The sequence below is a fragment of the Lonchura striata genome, chromosome 3 (genome assembly GCF_046129695.1).
Source record: "Lonchura striata isolate bLonStr1 chromosome 3, bLonStr1.mat, whole genome shotgun sequence".
NCBI lineage: Eukaryota > Metazoa > Chordata > Aves > Passeriformes > Estrildidae > Lonchura > Lonchura striata.
Genome location: NC_134605.1, coordinates 85,689,947 through 85,710,564, shown reverse-complemented (window position 1 = coordinate 85,710,564; position 20,618 = coordinate 85,689,947). Strand labels below are relative to the sequence as shown.

Below are 20,618 nucleotides of genomic sequence, written 5' to 3'. Positions count from 1 at the left end.
TGATCTTCTGATGAAGAAGCAGCTGAGCCTTCCTCCTGCCCGTGGAACACTCCAACCACCATTATGTATGCAAGAGTGTGTTTCCCTTGGTCAGCCTGTTTGGAGCTCTCCTCACGTTGCCTAAGAAATTGAGTGTGCATCTGGACAGAAAGAGGAAATATGACTCTGTAGACTGGTAATGAGGGCATTCATCAGTGATGTGGATGAGTTAGGTCAAGTCCTCACTTCAATGAATATTTAATTATTCTCCTTAGCATCATCACTGAGTGAGATCAGGATTTCCCCTCCCTTCCCTGTATGTCTCACCATCTTGGCACTCCAGCTCTGGTTGGGTAAGAACACAAAACCAAAATTTCCTCCTGAATTCTGGCTCCAGTCACTAAGGTCTGTAGTTATAAACTCTGACAATGTGCACCTTGAGTTTTTTAATGAGGAATGTCTAATGTAACTAAAATGCTTAATTGCACTTAGAGCTGGCAAGTGCAGCAGTGGTCTTAGCCCCCTTTTCAGTGTTATATTGAGAACCTACCCCTTTGAATTATTTTTTAGCTATGTACTCATCTTGCTGCCTTTTTTTATTATTTAGTCTTTGAACCACAACTGGAAAACCATTTAGGCTGTGAGAATTACAGATCACTAAATAAGGATGTCCAGACCCCCACTGGGGCTGTAGCTCTGTCCCTTGCAGGATTAATCCCATTAAATTTGTTCTACTGAAATCATTCATGTGTGAGTGCTTGCTTTAGTTAACATTTCTTCCTGCTTTCTTCCTGGACTGAATGCATTTTTAAAAGAGGATATTCTGAAATATTCAGACAAAGCAACAAATCATTCATTAAGAATAACCTGGAAAGTAAAAATAGCAGATCTCTGTACACGTAACAGCTCTTCTACCAGGATCCAAATCCAGCTGACATGGTACTATGGGAGAAAAGACCAAATGAAGGCATACAAGGGACAAAGAGAACCATAATTCAGCTTTCTCATCTTATTTGCAAAAATATTTTCCTGGCATTTGACACCAGAATTACATAAGGAAAACAGTGAAGACAAGGAATGGAGATTCCTCCTCCATCACCAGCTGATGTGCTGTCCCACTCCAGAAGGCAGCAAAGAATTGTGTCTCATGACAGCTGTTGGGCAGTGTAAAAGCAGAGCTCCTGTCCTGCTCCTCCTACCATAACTAAAGCACTTGTGTAAGTTTTTTAATTGCTTACACTATATTTTGCCTAATTGGTTGCAGTCAATTACACACGTGCTGCTATCAGAAACACACCTTGTGGCAAACTATTCATGATCTTGGAAGATGCTCATTTTGAAAATGAAGCTTTTAAATGAAGAATATTAAAAGTTAAAATTAGGGAATTTATTCCCATTCCATAGTCCCACTCATGAAGATATTTATGGAAAAGGAGAAGGTCCAAGAATCTTTAGAGTACCTCTCACTTCTATATGTTATATATGATGAGTGTTTGAATTGTCCGCACTGGAGCCATTTCCTCAGTCTCTGATTTCTGTCTTTTTTTCCTGAGTCCTAATTATTAGACAGTTATATTTCTGTATTTTTAAAACTACATAAGAGAAATATTTCACCCAGACAGTTGTAGTGATAGAGATACAGGGATAGAGATAGAGGCTGAAGGGATTTCCTAAAATAATTTAAAAACCTACAGAGACAAGTTTTTAGAATTTCAGGTTATCTGGAAAAGATGAGTGTGTCTGAAAGCTTAATAGCTTTTCCAGCCATTTCTCTAATAAATATTGTTGCTGTCTCTTTTCAGACAATCAGAGCTGTGATAGCATCACTACTAAACCTTACAGTTAATAAACCTGCATGAAATGCTCATGTTAACATACAATGTGGATGAATTCCAGGAATTTATTACATCAGCAAAAATTAAAATTATTTCATAGTCAGACTCTTGCCATGCTCTCTTAAGAGAAGAAATCAATCTCCTGGAGAGTATCAAACATCTCACAAAATGTACAGGACACAGGAGCAAGTGTACAGATGCTTCATCACTCAGCAAAACTTTATGATCATGTGACATGGTCACATAAAGCCACCAATGGCTGCTCTTAACACTAATCAATTTATATAGCCTTCTGCTACATGCACATCAGGGAGAAGGAAGAGAACATGAGAACAAAATAAAAACAGCTATAAAACACAGAGAAAAAAACCTAGCAGAGCAAAGAGGAGAAAGAAAAAATAGTACAAAATCAACAAGCATTGCCTCATGGTGTAGGAAGGCACCTGAAAATCTATCTGCACTTAGTCTCCAACAGAAGAAGATGGAGGAAAATTTAATTTCAGTCATGAGCTAGGAAATGCTGAGTATATTGCAATAATGAGATCACACACTGGTGAAAATCCAGACTGTTGAAAGTTCAGCTTGTGTAAAAACAAGATTAAGTGTAAAAAGGACAACCTCTACATTTATTTCCAGCTCTGCCTTTAAACGGAAATAACTTCTGAACAGCCATTTTACTTGATAACATGGAAAAGGGAGGAAAAAATTCTTCCTTTGTCTCAAAGTGTTTTATGGTAGAAACTCTTTTTTATTTTTTATTTAGGAAAAACTGTTCTTGCCCTTTTTTCAGCACAGGTATCTGAAGTTATGTTCAAACTGCAATACATCAACTATTTTTATGAACTGCTGTTTCTGTCTCCCATGAACATGAACATTTTAATTGCAAGTCTTAATTACTCAAAGTGGTTATGTTCATTAAGTTTAAAAGTTCACACTGGTAAGGAAGTGCACTGTGAATGCATTTCCCCCTCTCAGAAGTCTGTGTTCCCAGACTGGCAATAATAACTAAGCTTTTGAAAAAATAGTAAGAAAAACTGCATAAAATTTTGAAAGCATTTTTCTTTGACATTGCAAAAATAAATTGAACATTAGTGTTGTAGGTGGTTTTTGAAGTAGGATGTAAAATAGCTTGGCATGTCCTACCTTTTTAACTGTGAAGCAGATAGGAACTATTTGCATCCATTTATCATTCCAGAATTTAGCACACTGGTGCTGTTGCATTCATGTGACAATTTTCACATGGCTTCATTGCAATGGAAAATGCTTTTGTTCCTTGCACTGAGAATACCAGCCCTAACAGACCATTAATATTATGAGGTGCTTGTATTTATTCTACTTGGTTTTGGAAAGTACAAAAGCATTACTGGAAAATAAAGAAGATATGCGTGATTCTGATGTGAATGTTTCTGGATATGAAATCCAAGTAAATTATTTGAATGTATACACTGGAATTTTCTTATATGTAGGTGTGATCATGCATTCAAATAAACATGCTGTTCTTTGAATGTGTAATCACTGGGAAAATAGCCCAGCTGCATTTACTTCAGTGTTTGAAGCTACTGTTCTTTTGCAGATATGAAAAGCTTTATATCATAGTATATCAGATATTTAGAATTTGACTCTGTAGGTGCTCTGTGTTTGGAAATCTGATGGTTTTCAGTGAAAGCCCTGATGCAGAATGACAAACTCTTTGAGATTAGAAGGTTTCGATAAAATACAGTTTTCAGATGCTTTAAAATATACATTTAATATGTTTGCAAAATATTAGAGGGAATAGAGAACAGATCATATATCACATATTATTTTTCTCTAATGAAGATATTGTCTTTAAGGTATAGTTCTAATAGCAATTATTAAATGACAGGATATGTAGAAACCTGGTTTTCTTCTGAAGTTATGTATTATGGGTACTTGATCATTTCATCCCTTTAAGTATAGAACTATCAGATATGGTAAGTTAGAAATGGTAAGCTATTTGGCAGGACCTGTCCAGTTAACTCATTACACATGATTAGAGGAGATTTAATAAATATTTGCAAACTTACTTTCTATTGTGCTCTTTATACACTTTGGCCATTTCAGTTTATGTATAACTCACATTAAAGATTTTAAAACGTTAACCACTGGTATTGGAAACATCTTTCACTTCTATCTTTCACTATCTCTACTTCTTCATATCAACAAAGCAATTATTTTTTGTATGAATCTCATACATCAGAAAAAATATGCTATATATAATTATTAAGTCTCTCTTGACCATGTGTTATACTTATTTTTAATTTGTGTTAGCTCTTCTCTAATGTTCTTTCCAGCTGCTGGCTATCTCTGGAAGGAGGGCTACTTTATGCTTTCGTTGGACCTGCAGCTGCTGTTGTCTTGGTAAACATTAATATAATTCCCACTATTTTTGTATGAAATTATAAAAAGTGCTATGTCCACTATAAAAGCCTAGATATACAGCAACATTGCATTTTTCTGTAAATACTGAGATCATTTATGTTTAACATACCTTCAGTATTTTGAATTCACGATTCATTTGATTATATCACTTCTTTATACCAATTATCTCTCCATGTTTACACAGTAAGCTGTGAAAGAATAATGTACTGATTAGTGGCACAGAAAACGAAAACTTGTTACAGGCATCACTGAGTTATTATCAGCAGCATCTGCAATTGCCACTGCCTTGTGAAACTCAGTGACAGTCTTGATAGAGTGCTGCTTGGCAGTGGATTGCTGTGCCAGCAAAAGCAACAGAAGGAGTGGAACCTGCCAGCAAGTTCTCCATGGCTACTGTTTTTGAAGGCAAAGAAAAAATTCTCATAGCTGGGAAATGTTACTCATTTGTATATTGATCTTCCACATCTCTGGACATGCATTTAGGTGTAGGATTTATTTCTGCCTAATTGTAGCTATCTGCAATGTAGATTTCTGCATCTAAGTCAGTTATCCCAGCCATATTTCATTGTCAGTGAAGAAAAATACATACTTTTAGAGATTAAACCATCAGAAGTATTTCAGCTGTCTACTTCAGGGTAAGATGAATTACACTCTACCTGTGCCATCAACTATCACACATCTGCTCTGCAGCCTGTATGGATTTTTTACAACAATTTATTTAGCATTTTTCCCTTACAGATTTTGAATCTAATTCCTCTTCCCACTCCAGAAATTTTATACTGTGATAACTCTATCAGAGCTGGCTATTTCTGGTTTTCTCTTTTAAAAGAGAATCAGTCTTATTAGTCATCACAGATAAAGCTATTCATCTACGTGAATTTTCCTGAAAAGGATGTTTACTACTCCCATAGAGTTTGTCTCATCATTGCCTGGAGTCAAGCCAGAATCCTTTTGTACAACTCACAGTCCCTGTCATGGTAGAGGAGCCAAGGATGTTTACAAAAAGCCAGTTATAATTTTCACATGGAAGTAACTGTATGTTCTCTGTTTAATTGGCAAGTCTTTGTTCGGAGATGTTGGAAGTTCATAGTCGCAGTTTGCCCTACCATTAGCTGGTAGCTGTGGAAAGGAGCTGTTCCATGCAGCCACTTAAGCCTAAGTGTTCGAAGCCAAAGAATTATATAACACCAGCTGAAAAATGTTAATGCTGAAAATAAAGTTGAAAAAGAATTGTCAGGGCAGACTAGCAACAATTAGGTATTTTGGCACATGTTTTGAAAAACCAGTTTGAAAGGAAGAAAGGATTTTCCTTCTTTAATAAATAAAAAAGGAACATTAATTTAATAGATTCAAAAATTGGTATTACCTATTTGTAGGGCCATGCAGAGACAGGTTAATAGAGTTCAGTTCAATAATACAAATGGATAATAAAAGCCATTAAGTTGTCCATTAAATGCCATTAATATGTCCATTAAGTGCCAAAGTCCAACAGCTAAAACATCTGAATATTTTTAGGTTAGCTCTTCAACCCATGTATGTGATCATAGCACCATTTACTTTAGTGGAGCTAAGCAGACATCCCAGGAATTATCTGGTCCACAAAACCAGTAAAGTGCAGCCAAACAAGGCTCAAAACTGACATTTTGTTGAATGACATAGACAGTGCTTTAGGTGCAGGAAGATATGGAAAACCACAGACAGGTTCTGCATAAGTGGGAACACCCACATGGGCCATAAATGTTTAAAAAGGAACATGCTCTGACTAGCTCTTTCCTGTGCAGAGAAATCAAATTGCAGTAGTTTTCCTACATAATATTAAAGTTATATTACTCGAGCTTCTGGCCATCAGACATGTACACATATACAGCTTGATACCAGGCATAATTCAAGGTCCCAAAACGAACCTGTTGCAGTGTGTGTATTTGTCACCTTTTTGTCACAGCCTTTTCATGTGTTCAGGGACATTGCTACACAACTTTTGAAGAAATGATCAGAAATGTAAGAGAAGGCATTTTGCTGGCCTGTAATACAATACAATCAGGATGCAATATTTTATTTTAGGCACTGAAAGGTCAACTGTTTGTTTTCTGTTTGACAGGTCAACATGGTGATTGGCATTTTGGTATTTAATAAACTTGTTTCCAGAGATGGAATCCTAGATAAAAAACTCAAACACAGAGCGGGGTAAGCAACAACTGGGTTATTTGAAAGCATATTAAAATCTTATCACCAGTTTTCAATTACAGATATTCAACAAAAATTCTTTTGATTATGCTGTGAACTTTTATATCAGTGTAATAGTGTTTCTAACAGATTCCATTAATCTCAAAAGCTGCTGTTGCATTATCCTGAGGGAATGCAACTAAACAAACTAAATATAATAAAACACAAGTACAACAGTATTAAGTTAACAAGAATGAGGATTTACAAATCTGAGCAGAGGTTTCACAAGGTGATTACATGTGTAAAGCTGTTGCAGTTAGGATAACAGTTTTGTGAATTGTGTGTACTGAAGGAACTGACTATTTTTGTCTAGCTGTCAAATTTAATTAATATAGCAAGAAATGTAATTCATTTGTGTTAATAGTTTTAAAATGTATTTTGCAGTAATATACCCCTTACATACATAAATGTTATTCTGCCTTTTTAACTACATTAAGAATTTGCCTTTGTTCTTACAACCACATAACATCTACATAGGTATATTTTCTAAATTAGTGTCAAAGTAAAAAAAATTCCCCTGGTTTAGGAGTTGAAAAAGAAAAAACAAAAAAAGGTAAATGTGTCTTATTGATTATTTACTTGTATTTACACAAAAATTCTGTTTATTATCAAGAGAATAAAAGATTATGACAGTGGTGGTATCAGAAACTGTTCTACAGTGGGTGACTATGAAGTACTGCAGCAGCACACCTAGATTCATTGCATATTGGAGAAAAATATTTCACAACTGCATCATCACCTTCCTAATGCTTATGAAAGTGCATTTAAACTTTGACTAATGATTTTTTTACAGTTGTATTTTCTAGTATTATATTTTAGGCCAGGTTGTAGTTTAACTTCACCAATATCTGCATTTCTAACAATGATAAATGATAATATTTTCATTCTTCTGTGCATTACTGCTATGGGCAAATTTATTGCAGATTCACTTTTAATTATTTTAAAATTACACTATTACATGTAACTAACGGTAGCATTCCTAATAAGTTTGATGAGTACACTTATAATAAATACTTTAGCTGGTGTGATTTCCATTTCATATTAATGCAATCAAGTGTTTCTGGTTTTCAGTGATTCCACCATCGTTTTGACAAACATGTACCAAACCCTGTAATTTTATTTCTTCTGTTTTCATCTGTTTTCATTAGAAAGTATTAATTTCATAACCTTATTTTTGTCTATATTGCTCCATCAACATTCTGAACTCTGTAATAACACTAGTGAAATCTAGAATATTATAAAACTACCCAAATTATTTCAAAAGTAGTAATGACTTAGTAATCACCAAGTCAAATTCACATATGCTCTAATTTCAGTGATATAATGAGATGGAACAACCACAGGTTTGGTTTTGTAAATTTTGTGGGGATATTCAACTTAGATTTAACTGCTTTACTTTTTTTTTCCCCAGCTACTCAGTTGTAGGCTATAGAAATCTATTTTCTTATACTTTATTTTCTTGATGAAACAAATAACTTGCTTTCTAACTGTGTGACTTAGTAAAGAAATATTTTATTGTAAAATAATCTATATTTAAAATAAATAGATAGAGAATCACAGATTATTCTGTTAGAAATAACTGCTGTTTTGGGAAAGGATGTAAATACCCTAATGAGAAACAATCTTCTGTGATATTATGAGATGGTGGCTTAGCAGTAGCATTCCTTGATACTACTTGGCAGATGACATCTCTTGAGTCATTCTTTGGGGCATAGAAATTGGTTCATCATTTGATCTCCTCTAGAAAGGTGATTGTTACTCATACCTCGAGTATCTTCTGCCAGCCATGCTCCAGAAGGGAACTTCATTCTTCCTGGCAAACATTGAACTTATATTTGTCAAAAGTTCATTCAAAAAGTTCAGTCCTAGTATTTAAAACAAGTGAATGGGTCAAAATATACTAATTCCATATGCTTTTTATCACCTTAATAAGCTATGGAGAATCAACAAGTGGGAGAAAATATGATAATGGATCTCAATCACAACCTCAATCCTTTTCCTGGTAAAAGAGGAAGCATACAGAAATGCCCAGGCTGAAAACTTACATTTGGTTTATACACACATTAAGTTCTATTATTATTTGCAAGGTCCAGAGCAATTTTGTAGTGGTAAAGAGAATAATGCAGTCTAATAATGCTGAAGCACTGCAAGGAAAAGACAGAAAGTACTTTCACAAGCTTAATTTATACTTACCCAAGGCATTTCTCTAGTTTGTTCTTTTATCTATAATTGCTACCAACCAATGTGGATTCATGGAGTTATTTTCTCACCCCAAAATCATCTTATAAAAGGTCTTGGTTCTCACCATTTTCTTACAGAAGAAGTTGTCTTTATATGGGGAATATACTTTGCACTTTTGAATGGAAATTTTGATTTGGTTTTTCAAAGTGGAAAACACTGTCATTCAATGTTTTTTTGGACAGTATGTTGAAAGTCTTGTGAGTGCTGGGATGGCAATAGCAAAGAGTTCAGTTGGATGAAACATCTGGGAAAAAACCCAAAATGTTACTTATCTTCACCATGTTGACCACTTTTCAGCTGGGAATGATTAAAACATCCTTCCTGTCAGCTATGTCACATCTTATTCAGCTATGGTTTCTCCAATTTCTGATAGCAGAAAGAGAAGGAATAGGAAAAATATTTATTTAGTTGATTCAAGAAGCTGAATGCATGCTGTATGGAAAACTTAAATTTCAGGTTTTGTCCTTTAACTCTTCTGACAGGTGCAGAGGTATAATTGCCTATACAAAATGCTTTGGGCTTAATGCTTGTGTACTGTGTTTTATTAAAAGGCAAAACAGGTCACCCTTTTTTTATTACCAACTGATACTTATTTCATCAGATTCCATACATTTCAAGCCCTGTATTCAGACCTTCATATGACATAAATAAAACCATTCCAGATAGTAGTGGGCCATGCAGGTCACTAGTAAAAATCTGTACAGTATGGACATACTAATTTGAGGCTTGAATAAGTTTTGCAGGTTTCTTTCCCTGTTAATGTTCTGTAATGGTCCATACTTCACACTTCTCTTTTAAGTGACTTGTGCTCTTTCTCAAGCATGTTTGTATGCAAGAGTCTTTCATCAGGTCTGAATAGAGGGATTTCTCTTTGTGTGTCTATCCTAGCACGTGCTTATGTTCACTTCAGTGTACTGAGCAGTTTTTGATCACATTTGGGGCCTTTTTTAGATTAAGTGGAAGAAATAGATTTTGCATGAAATTAAGCCCCATAGCATTAACATGTAAAGTTAACAATAATGAAAAGTACAAAATACAGTTTTGCAATAATTTAGAGCATTCATCTTGAATAAGTCTACTTACTTTTTCTGCATGACGTCATATTTAAAAGCTAAATTTCAGAAGCAACGTTTTCTGGTGACAATTCAATATTTTGTTCTTTTTGTGGGTGTTCTGTTTGTTTGCAGTCAGATGAGTGAGCCTCATAGCGGTTTGACGCTCAAATGTGCCAAGTGTGGAGTAGTTTCAACAACAGCTTTGTCAGCCACCACCGCCAGTAATGCCATGTTAGTCCTGATCATTTACATCTTCTTGTTACAAATCTTATACAGTGCATGTGAGACAATAGTTTGATGATGACAACTGTGTTTGCTAACACTGTATAAAGTGCTAAGCACATTTAAATACTTTTTTTAAAAATTGCAAATGTGTTTATTAACTGAATAGAGGATATTCTTTAGAACATAAAGTACAACTGTTATATTCTTGTCTATGATTTTCAAGTTAAATTGATAAAGTCACATCCTTAAATATGTTTTATTTAATAGTGAGCTTTTAATATTTTTTTTTTTTTCAATATGCTGCTTTTCTCTTTTTTTCAATAGGGCATCCCTTTGGAGCTCCTGTGTGGTGTTGCCACTTCTAGCACTGACTTGGATGTCTGCAGTTCTGGCCATGACAGACAAAAGATCAATATTATTTCAGATACTTTTTGCAGTATTTGATTCATTACAAGGCTTTGTTATTGTCATGGTCCATTGTATTCTCCGAAGGGAGGTGAGAAATGGCTTCCCAGTTTTCCAAAGGGCTGTGCTCCTGTTAATCTCTCAACTGCTTTTTAATGTTATATACAGCTTGCTCTGCAGAAATATATTTCATGGAAAGAGAAAAATAATTTATGGTGAGATGTATAGGAACAAGTGAAATAGAAAAAGAGAAAAAGGGGAAGAGAGTGGGAAGATAAATTAATTACAAGTGCAAAATATCAGTATAATACTTTGCCAACTTAATTGGAGGTGTCTTTTAATCAATCCCAAGTAAAGTTGATTTCTAAGTGTTAGTCTTTCCCAATGCGTACAGGAAAAGATTAACCTGAATGCCCTTCTGAAGAGCTATAGATTTTTATACTCTCTAAAACAGGATCACACATTTTTTCAGCTTATACTGTCCCTGAAAGAGGGCACAACAAAATGATGTTATGTTGGTGAAGATCTACCATTTCAGATCTACAAACTCAGGTACATACTAAAGTTATGGAGACAGCAAGGATGAAGACAGATGAGTGCTGTGAGAACTGCAAGGACTAGCAATACCCTGGCCTGCCCTTCACAGCTCAGTGCCACCTGCCACAGGATTCATCACTGAAATCTGATGGCAAAGCTCCTACACAAGTGCTCTTTAATCTGGCTCTGGTGACAGCTTCTCTAACCTGCCTAACCTGCTAACTAACCCCACATTTTATTGAGATGGGTTTGAGAGCAGTAGTGTAAAGCTTTGTTAGCAGGTCTGTGGTTATGGGGTCCTCCATCAAAAATGAGCAGGTGGAGCTGGACAGGAGAGTAGTTCCTGGTCCATGGGCATACCTATGTGCTAGTCATTTTTCAGCTTCAAAATATTTACCACACCAGTAAACCAGATTATAATGTCCAGCATATTTCCCAGATGGACAAGAGTTATTTGAAAACCTCAGGACTAAAAAAATAACCAAGGAAGATGTTTCAATAAAGGTTTCAATATCAATGCTGAGTGAGGAATCTCACACAGTGGTTTCCATTTTCACCACTGATACCCTTTAAACACTGAAATTCAGTATATTAATGAAAAATAATTATGAGTGACATAATTTATTCAATTTTTTCAGCATTGTATCACTTTGCATGAGATTTATATCACTATCCTTCACAGTATGCATATGTGATTATCTTATCAAATAATGAAGTATTAAATTTTTAAAGAAAAAAATCAGTATCTTGCAGAAATTAGCACCTTACAATGTGCTAATTCTTTCTCACTTTAATCACTCTGTTAGGAGCAATGAAATTTAGTATTCATTTGTTTATTAGCTCTCATATTGGAAGGGGCTTACCTAATTTAATACCTCTTTTTTATTTATTCCTTTGTTCAAGATAAAAATATGTGCAGAATAAGATATAGTACTCAAGAAAAATCTATTTTATGTAGAATAAAATAGATTTTTATGCAATCACCTTATTTTCTTCAGCAATTTATTTCCTGATATGATTTACACCTGGGAAAAGAGGGTAGTCTCATCTGTAAATCTGAAAGCACTCATTTCATATATTCTTTTAGTATAATAGTAAGACACTGCAGCTATTTTCAGTACAAAAGGATAGTGTTTTCTTACTGGTTTTCCTCTCTGTGAAATGTTGGTATCCATTGGGATTTATTAATTAGCCCTAGAAACGGGCCTACCACCTTCCTGTTACTGTCTAGGGAATAATTTTTATTTTAAAATAAAATTTGGCTCAAGGTTGAGTGTGAAACATTCAAACCTAAAGCAGTATGAACAACATTATCTTTCACAGAGTCATAGATTATTGTCAGTAGGAAGAGACCCATAAGGATCATTGAGTACAACTCCCTGCTCCTCAAAAAACTGCCTAAAACTAAACCATATGACTAAGAGTTGTCCAGATACTCCTCAAACTCTGACCATGGCTTGGAGCCATGACCAAGTATGTTCCAGTGACTGACCAGCCTCAGGGCAAAGAACCTTTTTCTAATGTCCAATCTGAATTCCCCTATTCATTTCTTGTTCTGATGTTGTATTTCCATTTCCTTCTGTCATAGTTCCTTTTTCTTGTGTCTTTTGTAAGGATCCAGAAAGGCTGAAACATATACCTCATTATCAGTCATTGATTTTGTCAAAAAAATACCAAAATCTATGAGAAATTCTTAATACAACTCAGCATTGCACAGTATAAAAGAAAATTTAAAAAAAATAATAAAGCAGCAGTTAAACTTGTATCAGTGCAGTAATGCAGAAGCTGATTTGGAAAAAAAATGTATTTTGACTGTTGATGAAAGATTAAAATCAACAGACATCTTCCAATAATGCCCTAAGCCTTGAATTAAAAATGGATTTCCTATTCTAATGGCAGCTCTTTGCTGCAAATGCTTCATTCCCAGGGAATGCTTCAATAATGCTGAACGTCTCATAGAAACATTCTTGTCTGACCATACTCACAGGTAGGACTGTGGTGATTGAGGTAGAATTAGTCTTTTCTATATGTAAAGTCAATTTTCAAATTCGTAGCATACCTTGACTGGAACCACTTTTAGCTCACTCTTTCTAATGTAAGCAATATACAAAAATATTGGATTACATGTTTCTAGAGGAATCTTTTCTTTAGGTCTATGTGTAGGAAATCAGCTAGTTATAGTTTATTTTGTTCACTGCTTGTTTAGCAAATCACACACACACACACACACACACACACACACACACACATATATATAAAATAGCTGCAAAGAATCATTGTTCTGTTTAACAACTAACAGAAGTTGCTCCAGCAAGTCAGTCTCAGGAGTTACACATTGCAGTTCTAACATGGAAATTCTAGAAGAAAGGCATTTTATAAGGCAGATAAAAAATCTATTTACATGGTGTTTTTGAATAAATGAGAAAACTTCCTAGTGAGGCCCAGAAAGCACCAAGGTTTGATAAGGTTCTGACTTATCAAAATGGAGGAGGCATTTCTGCTTCAGCCATGATAACTTAGGCAGAAGTAAATGTACAGAGACAACTTATACACTAATCAGTAGATTATCTCCAGCCAAAATGATGAAAGTGGTGTTGGTGGAAGACAAAGATGCCTAGGTATATTACTGATTGAACTCTATTTGACAGAATACATTTAATCTTCTTTAGTCCTCCAGATTTAAATTGCAAACTGGTCAAATCATTGAGGAATTAATTAAGGCAATATTTTTCATATGGGAATTTTTTTTCATAGAAATTTCTTCAAAAAGCACTAAGAAGTAAAAGTTTATGCACTTGAATCAATTTTAATTTCAAACTTATTTGGTTCAGTTTGCAGCAGAAAAGTCATAGTTTTCTACTACACAGAAAGAGATGTAAGTCCAGAAAGTTATGTTTCAGTCTGACTGGAGTCTGGCTTTCCAGCTCCAGGCACCCTCAGGTGAGTACAGGCCAGGAGAGTGGTCCTCATGTAGAGTGGGCAATTCCATCTTTGCACTGCACACGGTGCCTCCCAGCTGAAAGAATAGTCTGGTACTTTTGGTTGTCTGCAAAAGCATTTAGCTCCACCAGTGACTGTCAAAGAAATCCTGCCAGATTATTTGTCACTCTTGATGACAGCTAGAAAGCTATCTCAGTTATAGCCTATAAGAGTGATCTAATATTTATAGCCAGCACAGGCAAAACAATAATTCTGACTGTAAGGGGGAAAAAAATTTGGGGAGGAATATAACTCCACAAAGAGGACAGCTCTGTTTTACTATGCCTTTATTGTCATTACATCACAAAGAGACAGACTCCTACAATTATATATAAAGGTCCCTTTTTTTCTTTTAGTTGTATTGAGATAAATGATGGAAATATTTGTTACTTTCTCTAACACACTTTTGTGACAGGGGCTTCATTAGGAAGCCAGGGATTTTGCACCAAATAAGATATGCTACTGGAAGAGGACTAAGTGATGTGCAATCTATTTCTGTCCACCAGCAATTCAGTATCTTTTGGAAAGACATTAAATCTTTCTATACTTCTATGTCCTAACTTCTAAAAAGAATATGATACTTTTAAGCATAAGACCTATCATAGACTATTTGGAAATTTTGGAAGAAAAATGCAAAGTAGCTAGATATTATTGCTTCATTTTGCCTTCTTAGCCCAGAGACCCTAAATATGTTCTTTTTTGTTCCTCACCTTGCTGTTTAAATACCTAATTGGACTTTGGAAGATGGTGATGAATATGTCACAGAATGATACAGGGGGCCAGCGTTGAAGCTTATCTATCTCAGCAAAATAGTTTGCCTGATCTGCTTGAACACAAGGCACTTTAAAGCTGATTTGAATCACATTTAGTAAATTATGTTACTGGTGATGGGAGAAACCCACATGTAGTTTTTTTCTTTAGCTGTGCTCTACAGAGTAGAGAGCATTTGGATTAAATTCATCGTTGGCGTCTAGAGCCCACATTTCAGAATTGCAGGAGAAAAATGAAAAGTACATGAGTAGGGCAAGGGTAAGTTATAAAAGCTTGGAGCTGGTTACTGTTGCTAAGGAAACTACTTCCCTAGTATCCGCACGTTCATCACATCTGTCTCTCCCTCTGTGCCCAGCTCTTTTACAAAGGGAAAGAAAATCTTGTAACTTTATGTTAAAAGGCAGGGGGAAAAACCAATATTATGCTTCAAAGTAAAATGTAAAGACAGCACAGTCTTTACATACTCAAACAACAATTTTGAACAAGCGGTTTAGAAGAGTAAGGTGGTATTTAGAAAGTTCAACCATTTTGATTCTGACTTGGGTGAGGACATCTAGAAATTGCAACATATGTCAGTACCCTGGATAATGCTACATTTTTCGTTCTGTTAACATGTTCAGATCATATGCTGCTTGCACTTCAGAAGCATTGTAAGAAACATGCACATTTAAGAGAATCCTAAAATCAAGATTCATTGTTTTAATGTAGAAGGTACTGAAAGTATGACATGAGATTCCAGAGATCTCTAGAGCTATTAGAACTGGGGAACCTCCATGACTAGAGTCCCAAAAATTAGGAGGCCCACTGTACAGTACAGTGAGATAAGCAGTATGTTCTGAAGTAACAATGATTTGGGGTCAAGCATCATGTGCCTGGAGATGAGATTCAGCACAGCTGAAGGAGGCATTTTTTATTATATTTTTTGTCAAATCACTGTGCCAGTACTTATCCAAGAGTATAAAATTCTGAAGTGTGACCTAACTTCAGCATTGATAAAGTGAGAGAAGACTTGGATTAAATTTGCAGCAACTGGGAGATGCCAAATTAAATTAACATCAAAAACATGGAAAACCAAAGCAAGTGTAGTGACCTAAAATCACAGTCTGATTTTCAATACAGCACACTTTCAATTGCAATGTGTGGTAAGTCTTGGTGTTTTGAAATCAATCCAAACCTTCCCACCTTGCTTGATTTTTCTTTATATTTTTGGCTCCCTCCACCTGCAACAGCCACTTATCAAGACTGCAATGCACTCCTATTCATTTAAGGGTTGAGCCCTTTAAAAAAATGTTTTTTATTTAGAATTTTTGTAAATTTCATTTTTGCTTTTGTGATAGCTTCTAAACAACTCACTTTAGAATATGATACATTTAAAGGGGACAGCTTCTCACCAGCAATAATTGATGAATTATCCTCTTCTGCTGTTCACAAAATGTCCATGAGTAGAAGACAATTTTATCCCTTTTAATTATTCTGAATAAGATATCAAGTAGTTTTTTACAGATAATAAATGGAATGTAGTTTTTTATAGGCATTTCATTCATAGTACTTTCATATTTGAACAAGAAATTGGATCACCCAACCAATTTCCTGTTTCCCAAGTCACATCTTGCTTTTGTACTTTCAAGAAATCTGTATGCAAAAAGTCTACTTTTCTTCATGTGCTCACATTGAAGATATTTCTCTCATCTGGAAAATTTTACTCCTAGAAGAGATGCATTAGATCCCCTGTACATGGAGCTAAAGATTATTATTAGAATCAGTAATATCTTTCAAATAGACTTATTCTTTAAAGTGCAATTATGAGGTTACAATAATTGTTAAGAACTGATTTCAATAACTGGCTGATAACAATAATTGTAAAGAACTGTCTTTCAAGAATCATACATTTATCAAGATACACTTTATCTTGCAATGGTTAGCAGTATATCTATTAATCTTGTTATCAGATGACTACCAAAGTGAGTAAGACGAAGCCAAGTACTATCACCAAGACAAGTGTGGATTAAATACCATATAATCACTGTCCAGTAGTTAATTCTGGCCATACATAAAACCAATTCTGTGATCTCAATGTGATAGACTGACAAATTTATAGCAGCCACAAGTATAACAAATGTATGAAATGACAGAAATAGGCATTTATGTTTATTGCCTCTGATTTATGAAGTGGGCTAAAGAAAAGTCATGCATCATGTTCCATATGATTTAATTTAATCTCTACTAGGAGTCTATGATGTTACACAAGAATCAGTATATTTTTTTCACAGGTTCAAGATGCATTCAGATGTCGGCTAAGAAATTGCCAGGATCCAATTAATGCAGATTCTTCAAGTTCTTTTCCTAATGGACATGCTCAAATCATGGTTAGCTTTTGTTTTTTTTTTTTTTTTCTTTGACTATGAATTTAGTGTTTCTAACAGAAAGAAAAACTTACTGTATTGTATGTGGCAAGATTGCATAGCTGAAATGTTAACATCTAGGCAAAAGACTGTTTAGGTTATCATCTCTTTGCTTAAGTATCTTAGCTAGTTTTAATTTATTGGTGTGATTATTTAGTGGAGCACAATGAGTTAGTATCTTCTACCAGTGTTCTTTAGGACAAAAGAATCTTACATAAGAGAATAAAAAATAATTTAATAATTTAATATTGCGACTTTTTCTAGTATTGCTGTGAAGAGTACTGATGTATTTCCCTTCATGAGGTCTTGAAAAATGTTCTCAAACAAGATAAGGAGAAAGTGCTAGACATTCTACAGGGGGAATCTATTTAGTGTGTTAAATTAAGAGATAGTGAATTTTGCTAATATTATTAGATAATGTATTAACACAACGTAGTGGTCTCTTCACTTTGAACAGTTTGTCATTGACTATAATGAGGTCAGAATGAGGCCCTAAAGACATGCAAGGCTCAGCAAGAATGCAAGGTACAGCAAGCAGATGCCCTTCAAAATGAGGACTCAAAAAATAATTTATTATTTGGACTTCCCAAGCAAGAAAGAGATCAGTTTTACTGAACTTTTAGCATGGAATAAATTCTTGTGAAAATAAAAATAAAAAGTAAATAAATTCTCTAACAGAATAAATTGTTTTGTTGAACTAGGAGAAATGTGCTTTGATTTCCAACTGTTAAAATTATTTCTTGTTCTAACAATAAATTTTTGCATAATGAAATAAATAATAGTTGTTTTCAGGGAGTACAAAAATTTTATATTACTACATTAATAGAAAGAAATTACATAATTTTTCATAACATAAGCACTTCATTTACACAAATTAATGAAGTTTCAAACAGGATGGACTATTTGAATTACACTTATTCACAGTAATTTGTATTGCAGGCTATTTTTAATACATTTTTTCATAACATTATCTTTAAAATCTTCCTTAAAGAAGATCTTTTGGGAAGATATAGAAGTTATTCTTCCATATACCTTAAAAAGTATACACTGTATCATTTTATTAAAATTATATTCTCTGCTTCCACCTATTTTATTTTTTCTGGTCAGGCAGCATACTTTGAAAACCACCCAGTTATACTTTAGGAAACTTTGTAAAGCTCTGCTGTTGTAAAACAATACACTTCACCTTCTCAGCAACAAGAAACCACTTTTACAGGCTATGACCCTGTAAGTAGGACATTTTGGAAGTGCCAGTTGGCAAAAAGGTATTGTGGTTTATTTTTGAATTATTAATGGCTGTTCTGTTTCACTGTTTTTTGTTACAGACTGATTTTGAGAAGGATGTAGACATTGCTTGTCGGTCAGGTAAGAACATTGAGAGAGTATTTAGCCAACAAAATAGTCTTGTACAAGTTCCTTGTGAAGTGAAAACCAGAAAAATATTGGGGTTTAGCTGTTTATAGGAAATATTTATTAATTTAAACAAAAGAAAATGTGAAAAATTATGTCACTTTGTGAATACATTTATTTAATTGTGTTACTGAGGCCATTAACTATAATTGAACATTTGGAAAGTAGTCAGAGGTGTGACTGTGTATTACAAAGCAAATAGTTGTGGAAAGAAGATAATGCATTAAGCTTTCTTTCCCTGGTACACAAGCAAACATGAAAACATCATTGTACTTTAACAACGAAAAAATAGTGTATCTTGACAGCTGTGTATATGAAGGATGCACCAATTTGCATTCATTTTAAAGAGGGTATGGCTTTTAGGACTCTAAGTAAAATCAACAATAGTTTAAGCAAATTAAGTTTTATTCCACTTTAATGAGAAAAGTTGCAGGACATTAAAGGTATTTCAATACTGTGATCTTTAATCAGTTGGCTATGTTTGTTTTCATATATTAAAGACAACACATTTGAGCTATTTATTTGCCAACCTAGGTTAAATAATGCAGTATAAAATTAAACACTATTTAAACTCTACAGAATTTTTAAATCTAGGAAATATTTCCAAAGGACAGTTTCTCCTAGGGAAACAGTTTTGCCTAAACACCCTCAATAAAGGTTTTCAATAAAGGGAAAGAGAGAGCGTGTCCTCTCTATGGGGTGAGTCAGAGCGGAAGCCTGATTTAGCTGTTCTGCATCAGCCACCTGAAGGACACCCTCTCTTCACTGGCTAAATGTGGAGCCAAGAAAGCTGATCTCATTAAGATGAAGTTTGAGTTTCCAGTCACCCACCTTTAAAAAACTGCCAGTTGAGTTTCTTGGTATATAGACTTAGTTCTCTAGACCCTACAGATCAGTTTTATATATTTTGGAGGAAACAGCATAGTGCATTGCAACACAAATGCCTGTGTGTCACCATCCAATGCAGACAAAAATCCAGCATTGATCCATGTAGTTTCCACTTCTGTGATAACATAGCTCTGCAGTAGAGTGCCTTGTCAGAGGCATCCTAAAGGAGATTGACTCTGAATGGAGTTAATGAACAGGCTTTACCCGATAAGCATTTGAACTCACTTTCTGATAAAGAAAAATTTAAGGATAGATCACTGTTTGAAATGCCTGAACAAGTGTCACTGGAAACAATGAAGCAGACACTGAATTCAGGTATTTTTGCACAGTTGTTTAGAAGCAAATTGTTCTTTCCATAATGGAAAAAAATGAGAGTTAGTTTAATGTGAGGAAGGAGAATCAGCTGTCTTATGAGGTGCTTGCTATGGAAAAAGGCAGTGAACTGACAGGTGAGTACCGGGAGATCTGGGTCATCAGAGCCCTTGGGCAACCAGAAGAGATGCAAATGTAATACCTAGACACTTGAAGCTGTCTTTCTGTCTCAGCCCATGAGCTGTGTTTTGTTGGATAAAATAGCACTGGTGTGAATGAAAGTATTTTCATCCAGGACCAGAAAATCCTTGCAGCCAGCTGGAATAAGCCCAGTAATTGGTTACTTTAATTGTTTTCTACCCTTTTTCTTTCATTACAGATGTTGGATTATAGACTTACTCTTTTTTTGTTTGGTTGGTTGATTGGTTGGTTTTTTGCTAAGATGAATAATTGTGATTGAATAGATACTTTGCTTTTGCAGCCATTTTCCAATGCTTCTGAAAATTTTGGATTTTGTGAGAGGATTAGTAACTTTTACATGTAAACCTCACCCAAAAAAAAAATCGCTGAATGTTGCTACAAGTCTGACCAGGAAGGCCTATGCCTAGAGCAAAAGTAGATTATGACTCTGCTATAAAACATGTTTATATTCTTTATAACCTTTCCAGATGCAGTAAAATATTCTTTCTGATATCAATGGAATTTCTTCGCAATGTGGTGATTCTTTTGTCACTTTTATTTAAAACATAATTTAACAGAGAAGAATTTTTAAAAGTCAGTGAAAGGGAACATCTAGGAGTTTAGGAACACATGCTCATAGTTATAATCTTATGGTAGGTCATTACAATAGATTGACAAAATGATTCTTCCTTACAATCTGTTTGACATTTTCCAGAAGGTTATGTGGAGTTAATAATGGCAGTAGGGATGTCATAGTGTATTTTTTTGGAAAACCC

General features: G+C 34.7%; 1 protein-coding gene across 13 annotated transcripts in view; it reads left to right on the top strand.

Annotated features, from left to right (window-relative positions):
- The window catches only part of ADGRB3 (adhesion G protein-coupled receptor B3), a 446,612-nt gene that overhangs the window by 404,351 nt on the left and 21,643 nt on the right, over positions 1–20,618 (top strand). For 12 of the 13 annotated variants that reach the window (XR_002465425.3, XM_021530142.3, XM_021530143.3 and 9 more), the window contains 6 exons: positions 4,127–4,193; positions 6,313–6,398; positions 9,866–9,964; positions 10,283–10,454; positions 16,921–17,016; positions 18,378–18,417. Coding sequence is in view for 12 of the 13 variants with exons in the window: in XM_021530142.3 (XP_021385817.1) it covers positions 4,127–4,193; positions 6,313–6,398; positions 9,866–9,964; positions 10,283–10,454; positions 16,921–17,016; positions 18,378–18,417 (560 nt within the window). In the remaining variant the exon portion in view is untranslated. The remainder of the gene's footprint in view (positions 1–4,126; positions 4,194–6,312; positions 6,399–9,865; positions 9,965–10,282; positions 10,455–16,920; positions 17,017–18,377; positions 18,418–20,618) is intronic. The other variant, XM_021530140.3, reaches the window with a different exon arrangement.